This window comes from Gossypium arboreum, chromosome 8, assembly GCF_025698485.1.
Source record: "Gossypium arboreum isolate Shixiya-1 chromosome 8, ASM2569848v2, whole genome shotgun sequence".
NCBI classification, from domain to species: domain Eukaryota; kingdom Viridiplantae; phylum Streptophyta; class Magnoliopsida; order Malvales; family Malvaceae; genus Gossypium; species Gossypium arboreum.
In genome coordinates, this window is record NC_069077.1 from 5,648,913 (window position 1) to 5,671,152 (window position 22,240).

Sequence of the window (22,240 nt, forward strand, 5' to 3'; positions counted from 1 at the left end):
ATCTGCAAATTGAAAAAAAAAAAGATGTGTAGTGAATGAAGAATAAAGAAAAGGTTGATGGGAGAGGAAAAAGGAGGGCGATAACTAGCCCAAAAGGCTAGCAACCCGCTAAGCAAAACAAAAAATAAAAAGCAAACAGGAGAAAAAAAAATTAAAGTTGTTAGAATTAAGTGACCCAAATTCTTATTTAAATAAAATACGATGGAAAATAAAATAAAAGTAAAATCCATATAGAACTAGACTTCTTTTATTTTATTTTAGAATAAGGTTTTTAAACCTTATTAAACTCCATCTATTTTATATTGATTAGGATAAGGTGTTTCAATCCTACTAGAATATGGCTTTGCAAGCCTATAAATAGACATAGTCTATTCCTCTTGTATTTGAGTAAAAATTTTTCGACATAGTGAATTTTCTTCTCCTCTGCCCGTGGTTTTTTTCCCGAAAGGGTTTCCACGTAAAATTTATGTGTTCTTTATTTTTATTTATTTTATTCTATTTTATTTTTCACAAATTGGTATCAGAGCTTCAGGGTTATTCATCTCGATCACGGTAATGGCGTCTTTGAAGTATGAAATTCCGCTGTTGGATCGCAACACCAGATTTGCGTTGTGGCAAATTAAGATGCAAGCAGTTCTTGCACAGATGGATCTAGAGGATGCCCTGCTAGGGATAGATAAGATGCCTTCGACATTAACAGATGAAGAGAAGAAGCGTAAGGATCGAAAGGCATTAACACAATTACATCTGCATTTGTCCAACGAAATTTTGCAGGATGTGATGAAAGAGAAAACCGCCATTGCATTATGGAAGAGGCTAGAACAAATATGTATGTCGAAAACTCTAACAAGCAAGTTGCATATGAAGCGGCGTCTTTATGCTCATCGTTTGGAGGAAGGTGCGTCAGTACACGAACACTTAATGTTGTTTAAAGAAATTCTCTCAAACTTGGAGGCCATGGAGGTTCAAGATGATAAGGAAGATCTAGGGTTGATTCTACTTTGTTCGTTGCCCCGTCTTATTCAACCTTTAGAGACACGATTTTATATAGCCGCGAGTCTCTCACAGCTTGATGAGGTTTATGATTCTTTAACCTCGTATGATAAGATGAAGCATCTTGTGGTTAAACCCAACTCTCAGGGAGAGGGTCTCATTGTTCGTGGGAGACAAGACCGGAATGTTGATGATGATCGTGGTAGAACACAGGAACGGAATCCTCGTGGTAAATCTAAGGGTAGATCGAAATCTTCAAACAGAGGTAAAACTTGCAACTTCTGCAAGAAGAAAGGGCACATTAAATCTGAAAGTGCTATAAGCTACAAAATAAGATTAAAAGGAGGCTGCGAATCAAAAGGAAAACAAATTAAAATTCCGGTGAAGCTGATGTTGTAGAAGACTACAGCGATGGTGAACTTCTAGTTGCTTCTGTCAATGATTCTAAAGTAAGCGAGGAGTGGATACTTGATTCAGGCTGCACCTTCCACATGAGTCCCAATCGAGATTGGTTTACAACTTATGAAACAGTATCTGAAGGTGTTGTTTTGATGGGAAATAATGCTTCATGTAAAATCGCAGGTGTTGGAACAATTAAAGTTAAGATGTTTGATGGAGTTGTCGAACACTTAGTGACGTCGGCATGTTCCGAATTGAAAAGAAATTTAATTTCGTTGAGTACTCTTGATTCAAAAGGGTGCAGATACACAATGAAAGTGGGGTTTTAAAGATTTCCAAAGGGTCCTTGTTGTGATGAAATGGCAAAGAAAGATTGCCAAGTTATATGTTTCTGTGGTTCTATCATTATCGGTGATGCAATTGTCGCTTCCTCTTCCTTGTCGATGATGATATTACTAAACTTTGGCATATGCGCCTAGGGCATATGAGTGAGAATGGCATGGCGAATTAAGCAAAGAGGACTTCTTAATGGGCAAGGAATTTGCAAATGAATTTCGTGAGCACTGTGTGTTTTGGGAAGCAAAGAGAGTTCGATTCACTAGAGGAATCCATAACACGAAGGAAACATTGGAGTATATCCATTCGATCGTGGGGGCCCAGTCCAGAGTGCCTTCGAGAGGTGGAGCTAATTATATGCTAACCTTTATTGATGATTTTTCCGTAAAAGTTTGGGCGTTCTTCCCGAAGCGTAAAGCGATGTGTTTTCCACATTTAAGTCTTGGAAAATTATGATTGAAAAACAGACGGAAAGCAGATAAAATACCTCCGCATGCATAATGGCTTAGAGTTCGCTCGATGAGTTTAATAGATTGTGCAAGTCGAAGGATCATGAGACACTTGACGATTCGTCATACTCCACAAACAAAGCGGCGTTGCGAACGAATGAACGAACGATCATGGAGAAGGTTCGATGTATGTTGTCAAATGCCAACTTACCAAGTCATTTTGGGCGTAAGTTTCCTCGCATGTTTTTGATCAACCGATCTCCATCCGCTGCCATTGAGAAAAGACTCCACAAGAGGTATGGTCCGTAATCCCGCTAATTATTCGATTTAAAGATTTTGGGTGTCTGCGATGCTCATGTTGATAATGGAAAATTGGAACCGAGATCCATTAAATGCGTTTTCTTGGTTATAAAGCTGGTGTAAAAGGCTATAAGTTATGGTGTCCCGAAAATAGAAAAGTTGTGATTAGCAGAGATGTTGTTTTTGATGAAACCGCTATGCTACCTAACTTATCTCTTAAAGACTCTTCCAATAAAGAAAACCAAAAGCGGTGGAGCATCGATTAATACGTAATCAACTCCTCAAGCCAAGACAAAAATTGAGAATAGAGTTGCTTCTTCACCGCAATACTCTATCGCCAAAAACAGACAAGAAGAGAAATTAAACCTCCAAAGAAGTATGCCGAGGTTGATCTAGTTACTTATGCTTTAAATGTGGTGAAGATATAGATGCGAATCAAGAGCCATTTAATTATTTCGAGGCGATTAGTTGTGAAGACTCGTAAAAGTGGATGTTTGCTATGCAAGAGGAGATGGAATCACTCCACAAAAAATGTAACATGGGATCTTGTAAAACTTCCTAAAGGTAAAAAGGTGTTTGTTGTAAATGGGTGTTTAAAAGAAAGAAGGGACTCCTGGAGTTGAAGAACCCGGATATAAAGCAAGGCTTGTTGCAAAGGGTTACTGATCAAATTCCGAGTGGACTTCAGATGTGTTCTCTCCGGTTGTTAAGCATAGTTCGATTCGAGCTTTGCTTGGTATTGTGGCCATGCATGATTTGGAGCTTGAGCAGTTAGATGTAAAACCGCATTTTGCATGGAGAACTTGAGGAAGATATTTACATGCAACAACCAGAGGGTTTTATAGTCTCGTAAAAAGAGGACTATGTTTGCTTCTTTGAAAAAGTCCCTTTACGGTTTGAAACAATCACCAAGACAAGTGGTACAAGAGGTTTGATTCCTTTATGACTTCTCATGATTTCATGTGTCTACTTTAAGAAAAACAGTGATGGTTCTTTTGTGTATCTACTTCTTTATGTTGATGACATGTTGATAGCAAAGAAAAGATAAAAGAGAGATAATAAAGGTTAAAGCCCAACTAAGTGAAGAATTTGAGATGAAAGATTTAGGACCAGCAAAGAAGATACTTGGTATGGAGATTCTCGAGATAGAAAAGCAAGTAAATTGTATCTAAGTCGGAAGGGTACATTGAGAAAGTTCTTTGCGGGTTCAATATGCAGAGTGCTAAGCTCGTTAGTACTCCTTTAGCATTCCATTTCGGACTTTCATCGGCCTTATCTCCTCAATCGATAATGAGATTGAGTACATGTCACATGTTCCATACTCTAGTGCAGAGGATCTCTCATGTATGCTATGGTTTGTTCACGCCCGATTTATCATATGCGGTCGGTCAGTTAGCGATACATGGCGAATCTCGGTAAAGAACACCGGAAGCGATTCGATGGATTTTAAGATACTTACGAGGCACTACTAATGTTTGCTTACAGTTTGGAAGAACTAAAGATGGAGTTATAGGGTATGTTGATGCTGATTTTGCTTGGAGACCTTGATAGAAGAAGATCTCTCACAAAGTTACGTCTTTACAATCGGAGGTTGTGCAATTAGTTGGAAAGCCACTTTGCAAACTACTATCGCTTTGTCTACCAATGAAGTCGAGTACATGGCGATTCATGAGGCTTGTAAAGAAGCTATTTGGTTGAAGGACTATTTAGTGAACTCAATGAAGACCTTCAAATCAGACAAGATTTTGTGACGGTCAGAGTGCCATCTTTCTTACAAAAGATCAAATGTTTCATGAGAGAACAAAACACATTGATATTCGGTATCATTTTGTTCGTGATATTATTGCTCGTGGTGATATTGTTGTGAGCAAAATTAGCACTCATGAAAATCCTGCAGATATGATGACTAAGTCACTTCCTATAACCAAGTTTGAGCATTGCTTAGACTTGGTTGGTGTTCATTGTTGAAGTTAAACCCTTAAGGGTTTTTAGAAGAGGTGAAGAACTTGTTTATTGAAAGTTCGCGATGAAGAACTTGTTCATTGAGAATTTGTGTCAAGGTGGAGATTGTTAGAATTAAGTGACCCAAATTCTTATTTAAATAAAATACGATGGAAAATAAAATAAGAGTAAAATCCATATAGAACTAGACTTCTTTTATTTTATTTTAGAATAAGGTTTTAAACCTTATTAAACTCCATCTATTTTATATTGATTAGGATAAGGTGTTTCAATCCTACTAGAATATGGCTTTGCAAGCCTATAAATAGACATAGTCTATTCCTCTTGTATTTGAGTAAAAATTTTTGACATAATGAATTTTCTTCTCCTCTCGTGTGGTTTTTTCCGAAAGGGTTTCACGTAAAATTTATGTGTTCTTTATTTTTATTTATTTTATTCTATTTTATTTTTCACAAATGTAAAGTTGAAATGGTAAAAAAAAAATTGTTTTAAACTTTTTCTTTTTCAACCCTTTTCTGGCAACAACCAATGCACATTGTTGTAAACAATATGATCAAAATTGGGCGTAATGAAACGACACGATTCATACATGCCTATATTTTTACAGGTGCAAAAAAGAGAGTGATGTTTAAAGTGACTTTAGTACATTGTTATAAAATAAAATAATGTTGAAGTTTTTTGTCCACAAGTGTAGAGTTGTTCAAGTAATAAATTTACAACGAAATATTTGTTAGAGTATATCGAGGATCGAACCGAAAGAATTAATAGTAACCGCTTAGAAAATAGAAATTGGGGCTATTAATTTTCGGCACTAGTAAGTAAATCAACCTATGGGTACCAACCACATTAGATAAAAATTATCAATGCCACTAATTGTTATGGACATAAGGATCCAATGCTAAACTAAAGCTTAAATAACAACCAAACACGAAATGTCAAGAACTAGATGTAACAACACAGAATATATAAGGTTAGAAGTGCCACATTACTAAGAAATGGTTTAATCTAGATGGTTATGTAGTTAATGTATTTCTATAGGAGTGTAAGGTTCAAACCACACTTACCAAAACCAAACTAGGATATATATATTAAATAATGCTTTCAAATCACATCATTTTTCTTTCCATTTCTTTTATTTTTTACAGCTAGGGGAATTTACCTAGCAGCTCCTTAGAGTTTTAAACCCCTAAAGATTCAACTCTTTTCCTAATTGTACTTGAAAACTGGTTTTTTTTTTCCAAATAAAAATTGAATTTTTCTCTCTTTTTCCTATTTCTCCTCTCTTTTCTTTGCAAAATTTTTGCTCTCCATTGCTGAAATTTAATTTTTATCCCAAATCCGAAGTCAATCCCCATTCGTTCTTCCTATCGATTTAGCGTAACACCGTCAATTTCGTCTCTAATCTTTCCAAGATCGGCAAGTTTCAATTCAATTCAGGGAGTTAATCCCAAATTCTCGTAGTAATTATATTCAATGTTAATCTTTCATATAAATTAAGGGATCTTTCCGAATCTTTACTAAAAATCTTGACAATCTTGGATAAATCTTGAAATTCGTTGTTAATTCTCACCTAATTATCGTTTGAATGACCCGATTCAGGTATCTCAGACCATGTTTGAATGACAGGGACGTCACTCATCTTTCGATAATAGGTGTGTGTTTTTTTATGATAAAATTAAGGCAAAATTGAGCCAAAAATAGACCACATGGGCATATGGGCCACCCATGTGGACCATACGACTATGTTCCCCTGAAAACCTAGGACTTTTGCTTCTCACACGGTTTGAACCTCTCTACGTGGTCGTGTCTCCCCTGTAGATTGATATTTCAAACACCACATGGCCACAGTCTCTCACACGGCCGTGTACGCCCTCCACACAGTCCGGTCACATGGCTGTGTGTCCCCTACTTCTAAAAAATTATAGTTTTGCCCAAAATTTTATGATTTATGTAGATTAGTCCTTGAATGGTTCCTGAACTATTTTTAGTGATTTATTTTTATTCAATTGAGTCCCTGATTTTAGGATTAATGTTAGATTCCATGATTGATTGATTAGATTATCACTATAGAAGTATGCTATGTGAATTATACATGCTTCTATGATTGAATTACCGATAAATTATTATTGTTTATCATATAACTGAATTATTGATTACATGAATCACATGCTTACTGTACCGTTAAACTAAATACATGACAGCTATGTCTATTGTTACTGTTGAAATAAAAGCATGTTAAACATGTTTATTATTTTTGTATTGTATTGATGCTCGAATGTTATATTGCATTGCATAGGGCGGGACGCTTTGAAAGGAGGAAGTACTAGCAGTTTTAAACTGTAAATACTATGGTTTATCCACAAATTACTAGTAGCTTTCATCTGCAAAATCGTTGTGTATTCACAACTAATGGCAGTGTATGAATTTGTAAGCACTTGTGGTTCATCCACAACTTACACTGGCAGCTAGTATCTTCAAACTCGTTGTGTATTCACAACCACTAGCAGCGAATTATCTGTAACACTGGTGGTTTATCCACAAACTAGAGTGTTCGAGATATAATAATTCTAGGGTATTCTTATTGTGGAGTGTAGTGTGGGGTAGGATCTATTTACACTATTAAACTGAAATTGTTAATTATATTACATCGTCATGCATTAACATGCTTGAACGAACTGTCAATTTCTACTATGTTATATGATTACTAATGTATTGAAAACTATTATTACATATGCTTGGATTATTGTTTGGCGCCGATTTACTTGTAATGGAACTCACACTGAGCGTCATAACTCACTTCCCTTTTATTTTCATCTTTATAGATAACCCATCAAGTTAGGACGCGAGCAAGACATCTGGAGTATCTCAGCTCAGTTTAGCTTATTGAAATATTTTAGACTATTATTTGATATATTTTTATTATTCAGAAACTGTATTATTTTATTTTGAATAGTGGCATGAGACTTAGGATTAGGTTTTGGTTTTATATTGTGGCGCCCCAAACCTAGCCGAAACAGACCGACCCAAATCCAGAACATCACATTAGCCACTTTTATGACTCTCCTTACCGATCATCCAATCACACCATAAAAGCAACCATTACATCATCAAACCATGCTTAATCAAGTATTTCTAGTCATGCAAGCCTAAATCATGCTTCAATTAACCCAAATTAGCAATTTAAAAATAAGGGTAAAATGTCATTTTACACATCAGAATAAAAACTTGTAATTCATGAAATTTGGTTCATTCAGTGTCTTGGGCATTTTATTTTAAATTATTTGTGAAAATTTTAGATTAAAACGACATCTAAAACTAATTTAATTTCAAAACAAAGTTTAAGGACTAAATTGTAAATTTTACAGAATATCCAAATAAATTTTTTTAAGAAATTGAAACTAACATATTGAAATTCAATTTTAAATCCATGTCATGTAAATTGTTTAAAGCATTTTGTGGTGTTTAATGCCTCCAATTTTATGGTGTAAAAATTATGACTTATTTACAACAGATTCAAAACATGCCCAAAACTCTATGAACGTCGTGTCGCGACCACGCGAGTCCCATGTTGTGACATCGAGTCCTTTTCATGACATCCTATATGGTTTGTCGTGACATTGACTAGAAAAATTGCAGAAAAGTTTGCAGCATTTACATTAGGCATTTTGACACTCAAGTACACATACCAAATAGAGATTTCATGTTATTTCCCCTATTTTAACATGTCATTAACTTACATAAAACATGTCAATCATACTTAAATACTCAAAATCATTCATTAACTTGCTTTGACATCCAAATCAGTCACCTATGCTTCATGCTTTTCTAAGTCTCAAATTAAGGTACTCAACATATCAAACTTGCATATATGGCAATTTAAAGTGCATTATAGGTACATATCTTACCATTTGGTCATTTTGCATCTGTCCAAGCCTTTAACACATCATTTAAGCAACTTTTAATCACAAATCACTATGGCACAAGCATGCTATTCAACATATAGTCTAAGCATTCAGCAAGCATACTTCATGCAATCATCTAACCAATTAAAACATCCACAAAACAAATATAAAATTTCTTAAACAATCCATGGAAAGTCCGTTTACAAAACCAAAACAAAAGTAGAGTCTATCCCCTCAAATTTAAACCCACATTGCCATCCCTTATAAAATAAAAACCATCTCACATGTATAATCAAAGTGCATTTTCCTTTGGATCACCAACATGCTCACTTTGTCACTCCACACAAGCTATGCCTTTGTAAAAATAGACACAAAAGAGCGTGATCTTAACCAAGCTCAGTGAGTACTCAATATGCTACAATAAATTACAAACACAAGAGTTAAAAACAAGCATGCTAAATATACTTAACACATAGTATCGTCAACCATCATATCATATTGATACATTGGCAACTTGTAGGGATGAAAATGCATATCAAAGGCTCTCATTTTATACATGGATCTCCATCACACCATGACTCAAAAGAGTCTGAATGTCCCAAGTAAGTGTAGCATGAAACTAACACTCTCCAACATACCAACATATCCCATGAATGGAGCAATGCTCCAGATTCCCTTATCCCTCCACATGTCCCAAATGTCCCAATAGCAAAACATATAGATAAGTACTCAAATTTTATGGTATGCCAACTATATCAAATATTTTCAAAGGTTCACAAGTCCAATATATCCATTTCACACAATAATTTCCTGGTTTGTTCACACTCACACTTATCACTTTCATATAATGCACTACAAGTGCTAACATTTTGCTTATTGAGCCAAACTCATTTTCATACCAGATGTGTGTGCATAAATCAAGCTATCCACAAGGCATATTTAATCACATAATCAACATATATAATCACATCACACACTTAGCCTTTCACAACACATATAATCTTGTTGATCAAATAATCAAAACTCAAGTAAGAACACTTACTTCTAAGACTTAGATTTGATGATTTTGATCACCTAAGCCCCCATTAACTCATTGTTTTGTGCATTAATTATAGCACACAAGATCACTCACCTTAGCAACTAGCTTCCACAACAAAGCTTAAGTTAGCTTTTGTTTACCTTTGTCCTTACTTGTAGAAGCTCCCAAATGAGTTGGCACTTTACATACACATCAAACACATTACAAAGGCATTACAAACAACAACAAACAAGATTAATTCATTCTAAAATCACAGATCAAAGCCTCTAGATCTCTATACCAAAAACTTAGCTAGTTTTGTCGAAAATACAATTTAACCACTCAAATCTTGTTTCTAAACCTTAATTTCGATCCTAATCTTCCTAAATATCATCTAATTACATATTTAAACCTTTAATTTTTTACAATTACATAGATATCATTTTTCTAAAAAATCAAGTCAAATCAACTTTAAAGTGAAAAGATCATTCAAATCTTTGAAAAAGATTTGTTAAATTAAGATTAAAAACCTTCTAATAGGATAAAAATAGATTGAAAATAGCTTTGAAACAGTACTTTAACTTAATAAAACGAGATTCACCATTTTCAAGCTTAAAATCAACATAAAATCACATGATCGTCTTAATTTAATCTAAGTTAATCCTTTGATTCTTCTCTTCGATAGAGTTTTGATTCAATGATCGTCTTAATTTAATCTTGGATGAGTGTTGGTCACTTCAAGGGTTGTCAAGATTTGATGTTGAAACTGGATTTAAAGAAATGCTCGCTTAAGAATTTGATTTTATTTGGATTCAATGACTTTTGAGACTTAATCATGAATTAATGAAGCCCAAGGGTGGTCAACACTTTTATCTTAAAATGCTTTCAAGACCCTTTGCGGAAAATAAGTTAATGGAGCCCTTGAAATGATAAGGAGAAAACAAAACAAAACACTCTTATATTGCCAAGCCTACATGCAAAAAAGGTGATAAAAACTGATGCTCAAACACAAAAGCCTAAATTACAGGCATCTTTTAGGAGGGATCACCATTTACATAATAAAGCAAACGGCTATCATTTTATTTTATGCCCGCAACCACAAGCTGGTTTTTAACTATTTTGCATAAAAATGTCAGGCATGGCCACTTCCAGGTCCTCCTAGTGTTAGAACCACATCTCCAAGATCACGTCTTATCTTCGATGGAGAAGAAGCTTTAGTTGCCGAATGCAGTCCATTTACTAAAGCTTTCCGAGGACTTTGACTCGGTTCTGGCAATATACGCATTGTTGGTGGGTGGGACTGGGAAGCCTTCACCGGCTCTGAATTGCTTGAGTTTAGAGGCTGAGTGGCAGCAATATGGCTTGTTGATGCAGGTGTTTTAGCAAGTATTGGCTCTCTAGAGATCAAGCCCTGTCCCTAAAGTTGATAAAAGAAAATAATGAAATGATAATAAGATGTATTTGAACAAATGAATTAGAAAGTTCCATTAAGTAATTCAAGAAAAAGCTTAGTTACAGGTGAAAATAAGACCCCTCTCAATATCTTCCCATTAACCGTTGCTGTCATCAGGAAACCCGAATCGAAGGCTCCGTCAACTTTGCCACGAACTTCAGCACCAAGCTAAGGAGAAAAACATTCAATCATGAGAAGCATGAACAAGTGAAAATGAATAAAGCATAAACTCCCAGTAAGAAAATGAACAATGCTAATGGAGTCTTACATATTCATTGCCACAAATTTTAGATAAATAAACAACATAATTTGCACTCAATAGACAGAGGCTTCAACAAAGACCAATGTTTTACCAAGTTGTGAATGGGCCCTGCCTCCATGCGTTTATGTTCCGCAGCTGAGTACTGCGATCCTGTTCTGCCAGTTTGAACAAAATGTTTATTTTGTTCTGGTTTCTGAAGGTTTTGGTGTTCTCTTATAAACTGCAGCTCTTGCCTAGTGTTGTGGACCATATATCTGGTTTCCTTATGGTTATTTGGAACACCGTTAAGCTGACAATGGCTTGGTATATGATGCAACGGCTTAAACAGGTTAAGTTCATGAGACGCTGTGGAATTTGTAGGCTTTTGTGGTGGGGCTTGTTCTTGATCAGATTGTGAGGGCGATGAATGCTGCGAGAGAGAAAGGGAATGTTCTTCTTGTTCCGATTCAACCTCACTTGTCTTTGGATTGGCACTTCTTTTCCTTTTTGAATTTGATGGATCTAAGAGTAACGAATAGATGAAACTTTAACATATTTGAAACATCCAGCTCTATGGCAATGAATTTTGATTCTAAACAAACCTGAACTGGACCGAAAAGAGCGCTTTGCTTCTTGTTCTGCTTCATGAGCTTCCTGTTTTGATACTTCATTATCCCCCAAATACATAGTTCTCTGCTTCAAAATAAAACAAGCATCTCTTTCTTATTACATAACATCATAACAACTAAATGGGGATAGAAATTTTGCAGTTTATACAGCATGTTCGTTACCAAGTTGTTTTGTGCTACTCTGAGGAATCTTCTCTTTTCTTGGTTCCAATGGCTTCCAAAAATTGTACACATGTTATAACGACCATTAGGATGCTGTGTTCCAAGTTCCAAAACCAGCAACTCTTTGATGGGATGTTCATCCTCCCCACACCTACATGCATTAAGGAAAGGTCTATGAAATAACCATGCGAACACAATGTCTAGGGACAATGGAGACTGAGATGTAAAGCAATCATGTAATCAAAAGAACTTACCCTCCATAGATAGCAATGTCTGACTCTGTGAAGACAGCAGTATGAGAAAACCTCCCTTGAGGCTGCTGGCCGCATATATCTAGTTGCGCCCAACAACGAGCACTCACGTCTAGGACCCAAACATCATTGTAGTAGTGTTTATCTCCAACCCCTCCAATAATGAAAACCTTCAAAATAAAAAATTTCTCTAGGTGTAAACCTTTTCCAAGTCATCATATCCCAAATGAAGTAGTCTCATTATCAATGGTAACTCGGTAACATATGCTACCTTTGTTCCAATACTCACAGCAGCATGTCCTGCTCTAACACCTGGTAAAGAGCCTTGAACAGCCAACTTTACATGAAAAGTTATATAAAAAAAAGTATTATAATTCATAAATCAGTCAGAATTTAATTTAAGTTAATTCCATTTTTTTTCTTTCCTATAAACTGAATCTGTGAGACTGGGAAAGTAAAACCAATACCCTTGACCAAGTAGAATTGTCCATGTCAAACACATCGACATCTCCATGATATCGATCACCACAATCCCCTCCATACACGACGAGCTTGTTCCCGATTGCAACAGCACTGTGACTGTCTCTAGGGACGGGGATATGACCTCGCACAGTAGGAGAAGTCCATCTCATAGTCCTAAGGTCCAGAACATGTAAATCATTCAAGTAAACTGCTTCACCTTCACCACTACCTCCGAAAATCACTACCTTATCTTCACCAACAAGTGTGGCAGTATGACTTTCACGAGGAGAAGGTGCAACACCGTTACATTCCGCTTGTATCCACTCTTTCGATGCAAGGTCCAGTACATGAAGATCATTTACCTTCTTGGAACCATTAGTGCCCCCAAATACCATCATTTTAGTCCCTACAAGAACAGCACTGTGGCTATCTCTAGGGCCAGGTCCCTGGCCTGTGGTTTCGAGAGTTTTCCATACCATTGTGTTGAGATTTAGCATGAGAACATCACAGAAATGTAGACCTCCACAACACCCCTGTAATGTGTAAAAACAGGCTGATCAACATGCAGAACTTAAAGGGAAAGCATCTTTATATTCCTCGGAAACAATTTCTTGATCTTTTCCTTCATATGGTTTCTCTCCTTTTGATAGAAACAAGCATCAAAATTTACAAAATTCAGTAGTCCTATGGCTCAATAATATAAGCAAAAATATAAAGGTTAAAGAGAGATTAAGGCCAAGTGAAAAACAAGAAATTTAGTGAGTCGCTTCCATTTTGACAACATATGGGACCAGAGAGAGTAAACAAGCCTAATGTTCACACACTGTTTTAAAGCAAAGGATCAAGAAACTCCTCCATGTTACACAGTTTTCCATCCTAGCACAATTTCCTTCATAAAGGTTGAGCAGCATGCACCTGCCAGCTAATACAATATTGTGAAAAAATTAACAATGAAATAAAAAAAATAAAAAAACTTCCACCGGGAACTTAGAAGAACTTGCTATACATGACAGATTACAAGCCAAAATTTTAACAATTACAGATTTGCAAAAGAATACTAATTGTCCAAAAAAAAAAAAGAAGAGAAAGATGAATAAGGGAAAGGGAAGAAAGGAGGAAATCAAGAGAAAAAAGAGAAATGGAGAATGAGATTGCTGCTTTCTAGTATTATATAAAAGGAGTTCTTCTTTTTTGGTTATCTTATAGAAAGAGAGTTTAGTAGTCATCCTAAATAGTCTTTACTAATTAGAGAATATGCAACCTGAAGGACAAACTTCAGGTAATATACTAACCAGAAGAAGCATAAGAGAAAGTAGTAAGAATTAAAATATATGAAGAAAGTTGTATGTTCCCTTAACTAAAGATAGCCAGATTGCATAAAGAAAGCAAAAAAAAAAATGATGGTAGTACAAAGTATAAATAAAATTACGAGTGAAAAGGTAGTTACAAAACATATACTGGGAAAAAAAAAATTTCTGCATTGTTTGTTTTACTGGTAGCTTTGATAAAAGACAAAATTACACCAATGGAAGAATTTAAGTTAATTTAAACATACCCCAAAAACATAAACAACCCCATTAGAGAAACAAGCAGAGTGCCCCCATCTCTCAGAAGGATTAAAACCCGAAACTTTAGGATAGAGCCACTTTGCTTTCTTCTTTGCAGTTTCAGCTCCAAGAGACCCCATTGTTTTTGAGATTGGTGTGTTTTCTTCTCTCTTTCAGGGGTAGTATTTGTCTTTGGTCTTGCTTTAGTTCTACTTCAACACAGTGCTTGACAATGATGAAGCAAGCAGAGGAGAGAAACAGAGAGTCAAAAGAGGACATGAACAAGCCAAGTGATATATCAACTATCAATGTCAATAGACATGAAAAGATGGGCGCTTTCAATCACTGTGGCAACCAACTGCCACACAAGCTTATGGTGAAAACAACATTCCCCCCCCCCCCCCACCCCCTCTTCTATAAAACGTATAGTTTATCTTCAAAAAAAAAAGATAACCATTTATGTAAACATGGGTGAATATGTCTTGATGACTATAAACAAGTGATGTAAAATCAAGGGACTGCCTGTGACTGTTGAGAGTTAATATGGGGCATTCTTTATCTTTTTTATCTTTGTAATTTGAACGACCCCATTTATTTTTAAAAATTTGTTTCTATACTTTTTCACATTTGTCTAACTGAAAATGATGGAGTGTGGGGTTACTGTACTCCGAGGTGTTGTGGAAAATGACTGTGAAGGTGTTATGGAGTTTCTTTCTTTCTTCCTTTCTTTCTCTTTTTTATTTATCAATGGTTTTTGTTAGCATGATATTGGGATTGGTGGATGAAATGAGAAGCTCTATTGCCTATCTTTTCTCTGTTGAACTTAAACCCAAGTTTCAAGGTGGGTTTATTGATGATTTAAAGACTAGAAATTGTATCTTCCTCTCAAGGGGTGTTGGGGTATGGGACTTTGTGTTGTGGGGAATTCTTTTTAGTTTTGGGAAATGGAGTGGTGGTGTTGTTACTGTTCCCCCACACCCAAGCCATTGAAAAGGTTTTTGTTTTTTCAATGAGAGGATCCTTCTGTGGGGATAATAAAACATGAGAGACCATGCACCAGATTTCTGCTTTACTGTTCTTAATTACCATTATCTATCTCTTCAAAAAAATTAATTAAAATTTGGAGCCATATATTATACATAGACCCACATGTCTTATAACACAATCTATTGACAAATAGTACCAGATTTTTGAAGGATGTTTATCAATACAAAAAAAATTTCTTAACCAGCCATGAAAATGAAATGGCAGCTTAATTTTTTCTACGTTATATTAAAAAGGGGAATATAAGACAGGCAAGCCATCAATCATCATCAAATCAACTTCTTATGATTTAACAGCATCAGTCTACCTATTTTTAACTATAGCTTTCTCTGTCGTCCCCTCTAATTGAGAAGATAGTGAATAATATGAATATAATATATATATTGTGAGAAACAAAAATATCTGACAAGAAAATGAAAACATAAACATAAAAATAACATTGATGCTGATGGCGATGGTGATGGAAGGAAGATAAAAGATGAAAGAGTAAGCGACAGGCGACAAACACGGGAGTGTTTTTGAGGTAATGGTGGAAGTTTTAGTTGCCTACCTTGATTCACGTGAGATATATATCATTGTAACTTGTGTACAAATTTGTAAAATGTGAAACTACTACTTTCTACTGTAGCTATAGGACTAGCTTTCTTCTCTTTTTCTTGAAATAACAAAAGAGGTGGGAGACTTGTATCCTTTCGAGAATGACTAATAAAAATACTTACTGTTTTTGTTATCATAAAATATATTAAACCAGGAGATTGCTCTGGTACAGGGTTTTCAAAAAAATTAAAAATGATACTTATAGATCAAATGCTGATGAATACTCAATCAACTATTTATACAGAGACAAATACTGTGTGAGAATCAAACCTGGAAAGCAAAGTTTAACGTTTGTTTAGGACTATGGGTAGGGAAGGGAGCCATGTAGATGAGTCTTAGATACTGTGTGCGAATCAAAAAGTCTAGGAATTGGAGGGGGCATTACCGTTGTGTGCCTGCGTGATGGGTACATGCCGTTGACCCTATAACATGCGAAACCCAATAGCAACAACACCCCTTCAGCTACGGCACTTCTTGGTAAGCACAATCAAGATACTATGTTATGTTCAACCATTTTCAATTCAAAGCACATTGTGAATCTGAAAATGTCATTCACTAATCTCAAAACCTCAATCAATGCACTTGTGTCCTCGATATTTGAGTCTCCACCACTATTATTACAGCAATTTCAATATCTAGAGAATAAAAGAAGAAGAATGAAGTCAAACTTCTAGCTTCATTTACGTGTTCCCATTACTATACCTTCTCTCAGGAATGTTAGTTACATTACATGCACATTAACCCCAACAGGAAAATATATATTTGAACTGATGAATGCTTTACAAATTTATACAGATTGGGCCCCATTGTTGAGGATATTAAATTTCAAAATCAGCTGCTCTTCTCTTTTACTTTAAGACACTTCACAACAATAAAAAAACATTGAGCAACCAATGTGAGATCAATCTAATTACCCCAACATCTTCTAAGTGGATGTGGGAAGAGTTGAAGACATGGAAAATATACAATACGATAGCTCATACATTATTTTTCAGACTGACTGCCTTTGCACTGAAGAAATTACAGCAGCTGTTGACAATTGAAGAAAATAAGTGAGGGAAGACCATCATATGAACAATATAAGCAGAACAATGCCACTAATGATAGTAATTCAAAAAAAAAAAAAAACAATTTAGCTACTAACTAAACCAAAAAAGGACTTAAATTATAACTACAATTGAGGATCAAAGGAGAAAAGGCTTCTTTGTTCCTCTGTAGGATTCAACAACCACCGGCAGAACATCCATGCAGCTCCGACTACTGATAAAACGGATAGCATTGCTAGAAATCCAAAATGTGAAACATCGTTTGCAAGTATTACAACTCCCAACATTAAAGACTCGGCTAAACTCGCGACAGATATCTCTGTTGTCCCAATGAGATTTGCTTTGGATGATGGGATTCCTGTTTGAAGTATCTGGGCCCCAACAATATCATATGACATATGTCCCAACCTTGATAATACCTGCATACAGGATGAGAGGATATTTCAAGCATTATTCTGATCTTAAGACTGGTTGGTGTATTTTCTTCTCTCTTTCATATTTTACATGACAATTTCATAATTCCTGGCCTTAGCTATAGTAGCCAAATCTGTTCAAGGCATCAACAAGGATCAGTAAGGCTCCACTGATCAATAGTCATATAGACATTTAGAGAATCTATTTACCTTTTCCAGTCCTATTAGCAGATAAATAATACATAAGGCTATAGACTCAAGCCTTCCTAGATTCCTAATTAACCAAGGCAATTTGGTTTCTACTTAAAGTCAGTAGAGTACAAGAAGAAACATGGAAGTTAAAGAAAATTGTACTTACAATCAAACATAGGAATAAAAGAAGGGGACTCCTCTGGGAAAGAGTTCCACTTTGGTAAACAGCAACAGCTATGGTGAGAAGTGAAGCCTGAAAAGTTAAGCCAACTGCTCCAGCCTGTTTGTAAGGAAATATGACCATTAGAACCAGTACCAAATTTGAATGTTGTAGCCAAAAACAAAAAGAAGAGGGAGAGACAAGAGCCAACCTTTAAAATACCAAATCTCCTAACCAAGGATGCAGATAAGAAGGTTGCTGCAACGCCCATAAAAGCACATAATCCACTAAACCCTCCAATAACAGACGGATTTAGGCCTGTTAAACAAACCCACAAGAACTTCAAGCCAGAACTGAATTTTTGCTAAGGTACAAGGTTTAATTCTCAACTTAAATATAGAATCTAATCTGTTCAAATAATCAGAAGTCATCCAGTACATGGAGATAAAAAATGATTGCAGTTTACAATAAACTATATACATGAAATGACTTCAGGCATATCAGGGCATACAGTGCTTTAAGAGATCAATATTAGACCAAGACACTGCTAATGCCTTCCAAATGATGATGACAATAAGCCCCTCTTCTCTGTAACCAGTATTTGCTTTTCTTATTTTTCCTGCTAAAGTAACTTCTATAGCTAGAGATTGTTGACTGGAACTTCTTTCAATCTACAGAGGGAAGTTCTCCTCAAAACTTGGTTCAAACTGTAGCTAATAAAGAGAACTGCATTTAAAATAGGTCATAATAGATAGAAAAATACCACGCTGAGTTAAAAATGCAGTCATTAAACTGCCTGGAGTAAGAACAACATTGAAGTAGAGGAGCACGTATGCTAGGCTTGCAGGAAGCACTGGCTGCTGTACGTATTCTCTCCATCCATGCTTGATGGCTTCCAAACCTGTATTAACTGGCAATCCAAAAACGGCAATCACTAATTATATCAAGCAAATATCAACCTTTGGAAAGGATGCAATACACTATATAAAGCAAGAAGAAAATTAGGATTCCAAAAGTAATCAGATGATCAAGTTTTACCAAAGTTCTGAGCATCTGGCAGAGGCCCCTCATCAGATGTTCTGCGACTGGCTTGACAACATTTAGCGCGGTCAAGAACTCCAGTAGAAAGCTTGTTTGTTAACCATGTCAGAGAAATCTGGGGAAAAGTGATAGAACTTTGAAGAGAAAGTAGACTGCTTTGTTTGGAAGTTAGATTTAGATCGGCAGGTATGAAGGGGACAGCACAAGATACTGCAAATAGGGATTTATACTCAACTTGGGAGCTGAGTAATTTTATACATTTCATTTGAAATTGTAAATAGCTATAAGTAGCTCCTTAACCTCGTTGTATGGTTGCAGCAGTGATTACTGCCTACCTTTGGACAAATGAAATTAGTTTATAAAAAATAATAACTATAATAATCATAAAAGCAATTACCATAATTGGTAACGACCACACCATCAAGCTAGCAGCTAACTTTAAGCATGTTACAGGATCATATTTTGAGAGAAGAATTCCAAACAATGATGTGCCGGCTATCTGTAATTATAGAGGGTCATTAATCTCATTGAAAAATTTTGGCAATGACATGAAAAACATCTTTGACAACTGAAGTTGGTAAATTTTCCAGCATTTGTTTTAGGATTCATGCTCAATGGATTATAAAGTAAACAAAGAACTGTAATGACTTGAAAAAACAAGAAAATTACACAAACCGACGTTTCAAAAATGTAAAAGATTTAAAGACTACCTCACAAAGCAGATCAATTCGATTGAGAACAGCATTTGCCTGTGCCAGTGCAATTGGTCTATTTATTCCGGCTAACTGCAAATGCAACTCTAGTTTAGTTTGCACTCCCCTTTCCAATAGATAGATAGCCAATATTACCTGTGAAGAAAACAACAAAAATACACAGGATAGGGTACTACCAGCACAACCCAGTCGCGCTCCATAGCAACCCCCAGAGCCACTCCAGACAGTCTCTCAATAGCACCTGCTAACACTAGCACAGCAAACCAAGGACGGAGAAGAATTGATGAAGTAGAAGCAGGGGAGACTGTATGGGCATGAATTATCATTGCTGCTGACAACAACTGAGCAGAAGCCTGGCAGATGCAAACAAATTAGAAAACAAAATAAAACAGTACTGATTTTACATTTAACTTCATAAAAAAAAAAAGATTTTTTCACAAGTACCTGCACAACATTCAAAAAGATATATGAAGGTACTCTTGGGGAATGATCCATAAGTTTGCCAACCAATGGGCCTCCAATGATTATAACAAGCTGTTAACCTAAAGTCTGTTAGAAAGTATTCTATTGTCTCTTGTTTTATACAGTGATAAGTTGTTAGGCAAATATATACCTTGGTCAAAAATCCCATGACTGCCACTGGTAGAAGGCTTGGATGAAGCAATGCAATTGCAGAAGGCCAAGCAAAATTCCAAAGCTGTTCCACTAAATTCCCAGCCAGGCAACTTGCATAAAATGCTGAAATATGAATGCAGCCAAAGATAGCAACCAATAAGACCATAATTTCAGTAAAACAACCGGAAATGATACAAAATTAAAAACCAATAGGGCTGCATTCAAAAGAATGTATCCAAGGTACAGTCTGACAACTGTATAGAACCGGATACTCTTAATACAAAATTAGGAATATTATTTTAACTAGGTTTCTGCTCAAAGTGACAACTTATAGAAACCAAATCCTGGCAGAGGGATACAACAACTAATCTTCTAACAACTTTGTTATATACATAGAGCTTAAATCAGCTCAAGTCTCTAAGAGTATTACATCTATCCTAGTGTGCTTTGACTACATGAAAATGGGAAGTCCTACCATACAATCCCTCTGGGTGTGCGGGTGTTGCTGCAAGGGTTTTCTGCTCCTCCTCCGTTAATACCTAAAACAATAAAAGGAATCGAACAGTAGGAAAATCTAAGAAGCTATTGAACTCGAGGTGAAAACAAATTACTATGAATGCAAAGAGGAACATACAGGCAGTGTTGTCAAAAGACTATCTACATAAGTATCACCAGTGAGCATACTCAAAGATTCAGCCTCAAGAACATCAGATTTGAGCTGAACAATTGGGGTTGTACAACAACCAATATCCACTGTAGATATATCCTCATCTTCCACAGCCACATGGTTTAAGTGTACATCAGTATTTACTATAGAACACCTAGATTTAAAGCTGTCAAAACTGTACCTGACAGAGAAAAAATCAAGCCATGCTTAGCTGCCTCATTCAGGCAATTCTCTCATTATACAAAAAACTGTTTTTTTTTTTCAGAACAAATTCCAAACTAATATAACTTCGAAGTTTGAACTATGAACTATAAGTCCTAAACGCCACAAGATATTGCATCAAAATTACAATTTTTTTTTCATGTCATATTCAATTTAAGTACAACAAATTAAAGCATTACCTACGGTTAGTAGCAGAAGAGGAGTTGAGACTCAACCATCGGCTAGAAGAGAAGCGATAGCGAATTCTAGAAGCAGTTTGTCTCGATATAGAGGCTTCTCTTCCAGTAACAGAGCAGTTAAACAGATTGAAAGAGAGCTGAGGGTTTGTAATTGCGGCCATTGCCATCCTAATGTTTGCTGTTGGTTATTTAATTTATTCTTATTCTTCAAGTGCCCAAATTTTAAGCACCGATAATCACTTTCGAAATCTTCCAAACTCATGCAGACTTGAATAAGCAAATTGAATAAAAAAGAATAGTTTCCACTGTTGGGTTAGTTTCTCTGACACCAAATGGTATATGGGTATAGCTTCAAAAAAATTTAAAAAGAAACATAAATTGGAACTTGGAAGGTACCTAAATGAAATGGTTCGGTTTTGCTCCCTGGGTTTAGCTTCAAATAAAAAGGTTTTTTTTTTTTTCCTCTTCTTCTTAAAGAAAAAGAGGACGCTTCGGGTTTGTGGTGTGTAAAAACAATGTGGGTTTTGGTTGAACCAAAAATTGGGTGAGGATTGATGAAACAGGATGCTTATCCAATTCCATCCAGGTAATGGTTTATTGTGCAAGAATCCGCCGGAGGGCGGAGAGGTCTAAAAGCCTAAAAAGGGGAGATCGTGTGGCTATTAGATTTTTGATGGGTGGCGCCACACCTATGGACGTGGGTCCATTAGAAGCTTTGGTTTACCACTTGCATTTTGCCAAGTCTCCATTTGAATTTCCACATATTATTAGGAAAGCAAAACTTTTAAATCAAATAAAAACAAATCTTATCAATTATTTTCATCATTTACTAAAAAACTATCATTATCTGAAATATCATCTTATATTTTATTTTGGATAAACTGTACCAACAGTCCCTTAATTTTGTTTAAATTTACATTTTGATCATTAACCTTTTGAAACTTACAAAATTATCACAACCGTTTTAGAGTTGTTGCAAAAAGATCATCCCACAGTTACCTGCCATTATTTATTGGAATCAGGTGAGTATGATGTCGCAGGATAAGTTGCCACATTTTTAAAACTATTTATTTGTTTGTGTGACTAATTTTTTAAAATAATTATTCAAAAACAAAATTTCATATTTCAAACACCTTAATCTTTTAACTTAAGTAGCAATTATCTAAAGTAATTTTTTTCTTAACATGGGTTTGAGTAGTTGAAACGCACTATCCTCTTATGAGTTGAAGAAGGGTTATGGATAACTT

General features: G+C 35.6%; 2 protein-coding genes across 4 annotated transcripts; both read right to left on the reverse strand.

Annotated features, from left to right (window-relative positions):
• Nucleotides 1–10,286: 10,286 nt before the first annotated feature.
• Nucleotides 10,287–15,181, reverse strand: LOC108463063 (uncharacterized). Of its 2 annotated transcripts, none has more exons than XM_017763001.2 (9): nucleotides 14,113–15,181; nucleotides 12,563–13,090; nucleotides 12,367–12,432; nucleotides 12,099–12,265; nucleotides 11,845–11,995; nucleotides 11,656–11,746; nucleotides 11,166–11,575; nucleotides 10,891–10,980; nucleotides 10,287–10,776 (listed from the first exon to the last, which is right to left on the reverse strand). In XM_017763001.2, the coding sequence occupies exons 1-9, from the start codon at nucleotides 14,242–14,244 to the stop codon at nucleotides 10,492–10,494; spliced, it is 1,920 nt and encodes a 639-aa protein (XP_017618490.1). In that variant the 5' UTR covers nucleotides 14,245–15,181; the 3' UTR covers nucleotides 10,287–10,491. The 2 variants fall into 2 exon arrangements, with proteins under 2 accessions (XP_017618490.1, XP_017618489.1); XM_017763000.2 differs by having other exon boundaries at nucleotides 10,876–10,980; nucleotides 14,113–15,180.
• Nucleotides 15,182–16,627: 1,446 nt separating this feature from the next.
• LOC108461215 (solute carrier family 40 member 3, chloroplastic-like) lies at nucleotides 16,628–21,753 on the reverse strand. 2 transcript variants are annotated; one of them, XM_017760968.2, is made up of 13 exons: nucleotides 20,994–21,753; nucleotides 20,560–20,767; nucleotides 20,401–20,464; nucleotides 19,924–20,048; nucleotides 19,755–19,844; nucleotides 19,487–19,663; nucleotides 19,308–19,382; nucleotides 18,995–19,096; nucleotides 18,595–18,712; nucleotides 18,320–18,466; nucleotides 17,768–17,874; nucleotides 17,563–17,676; nucleotides 16,628–17,210 (listed from the first exon to the last, which is right to left on the reverse strand). In XM_017760968.2, exons 1-13 carry the CDS (start codon nucleotides 21,158–21,160, stop codon nucleotides 16,917–16,919), a joined length of 1,788 nt encoding a protein of 595 aa, XP_017616457.1. In that variant the 5' UTR covers nucleotides 21,161–21,753; the 3' UTR covers nucleotides 16,628–16,916. The 2 variants fall into 2 exon arrangements, with proteins under 2 accessions (XP_017616457.1, XP_017616456.1); XM_017760967.2 differs by having other exon boundaries at nucleotides 20,560–20,773.
• Between the last annotated feature and the right edge of the window lie 487 nt (nucleotides 21,754–22,240).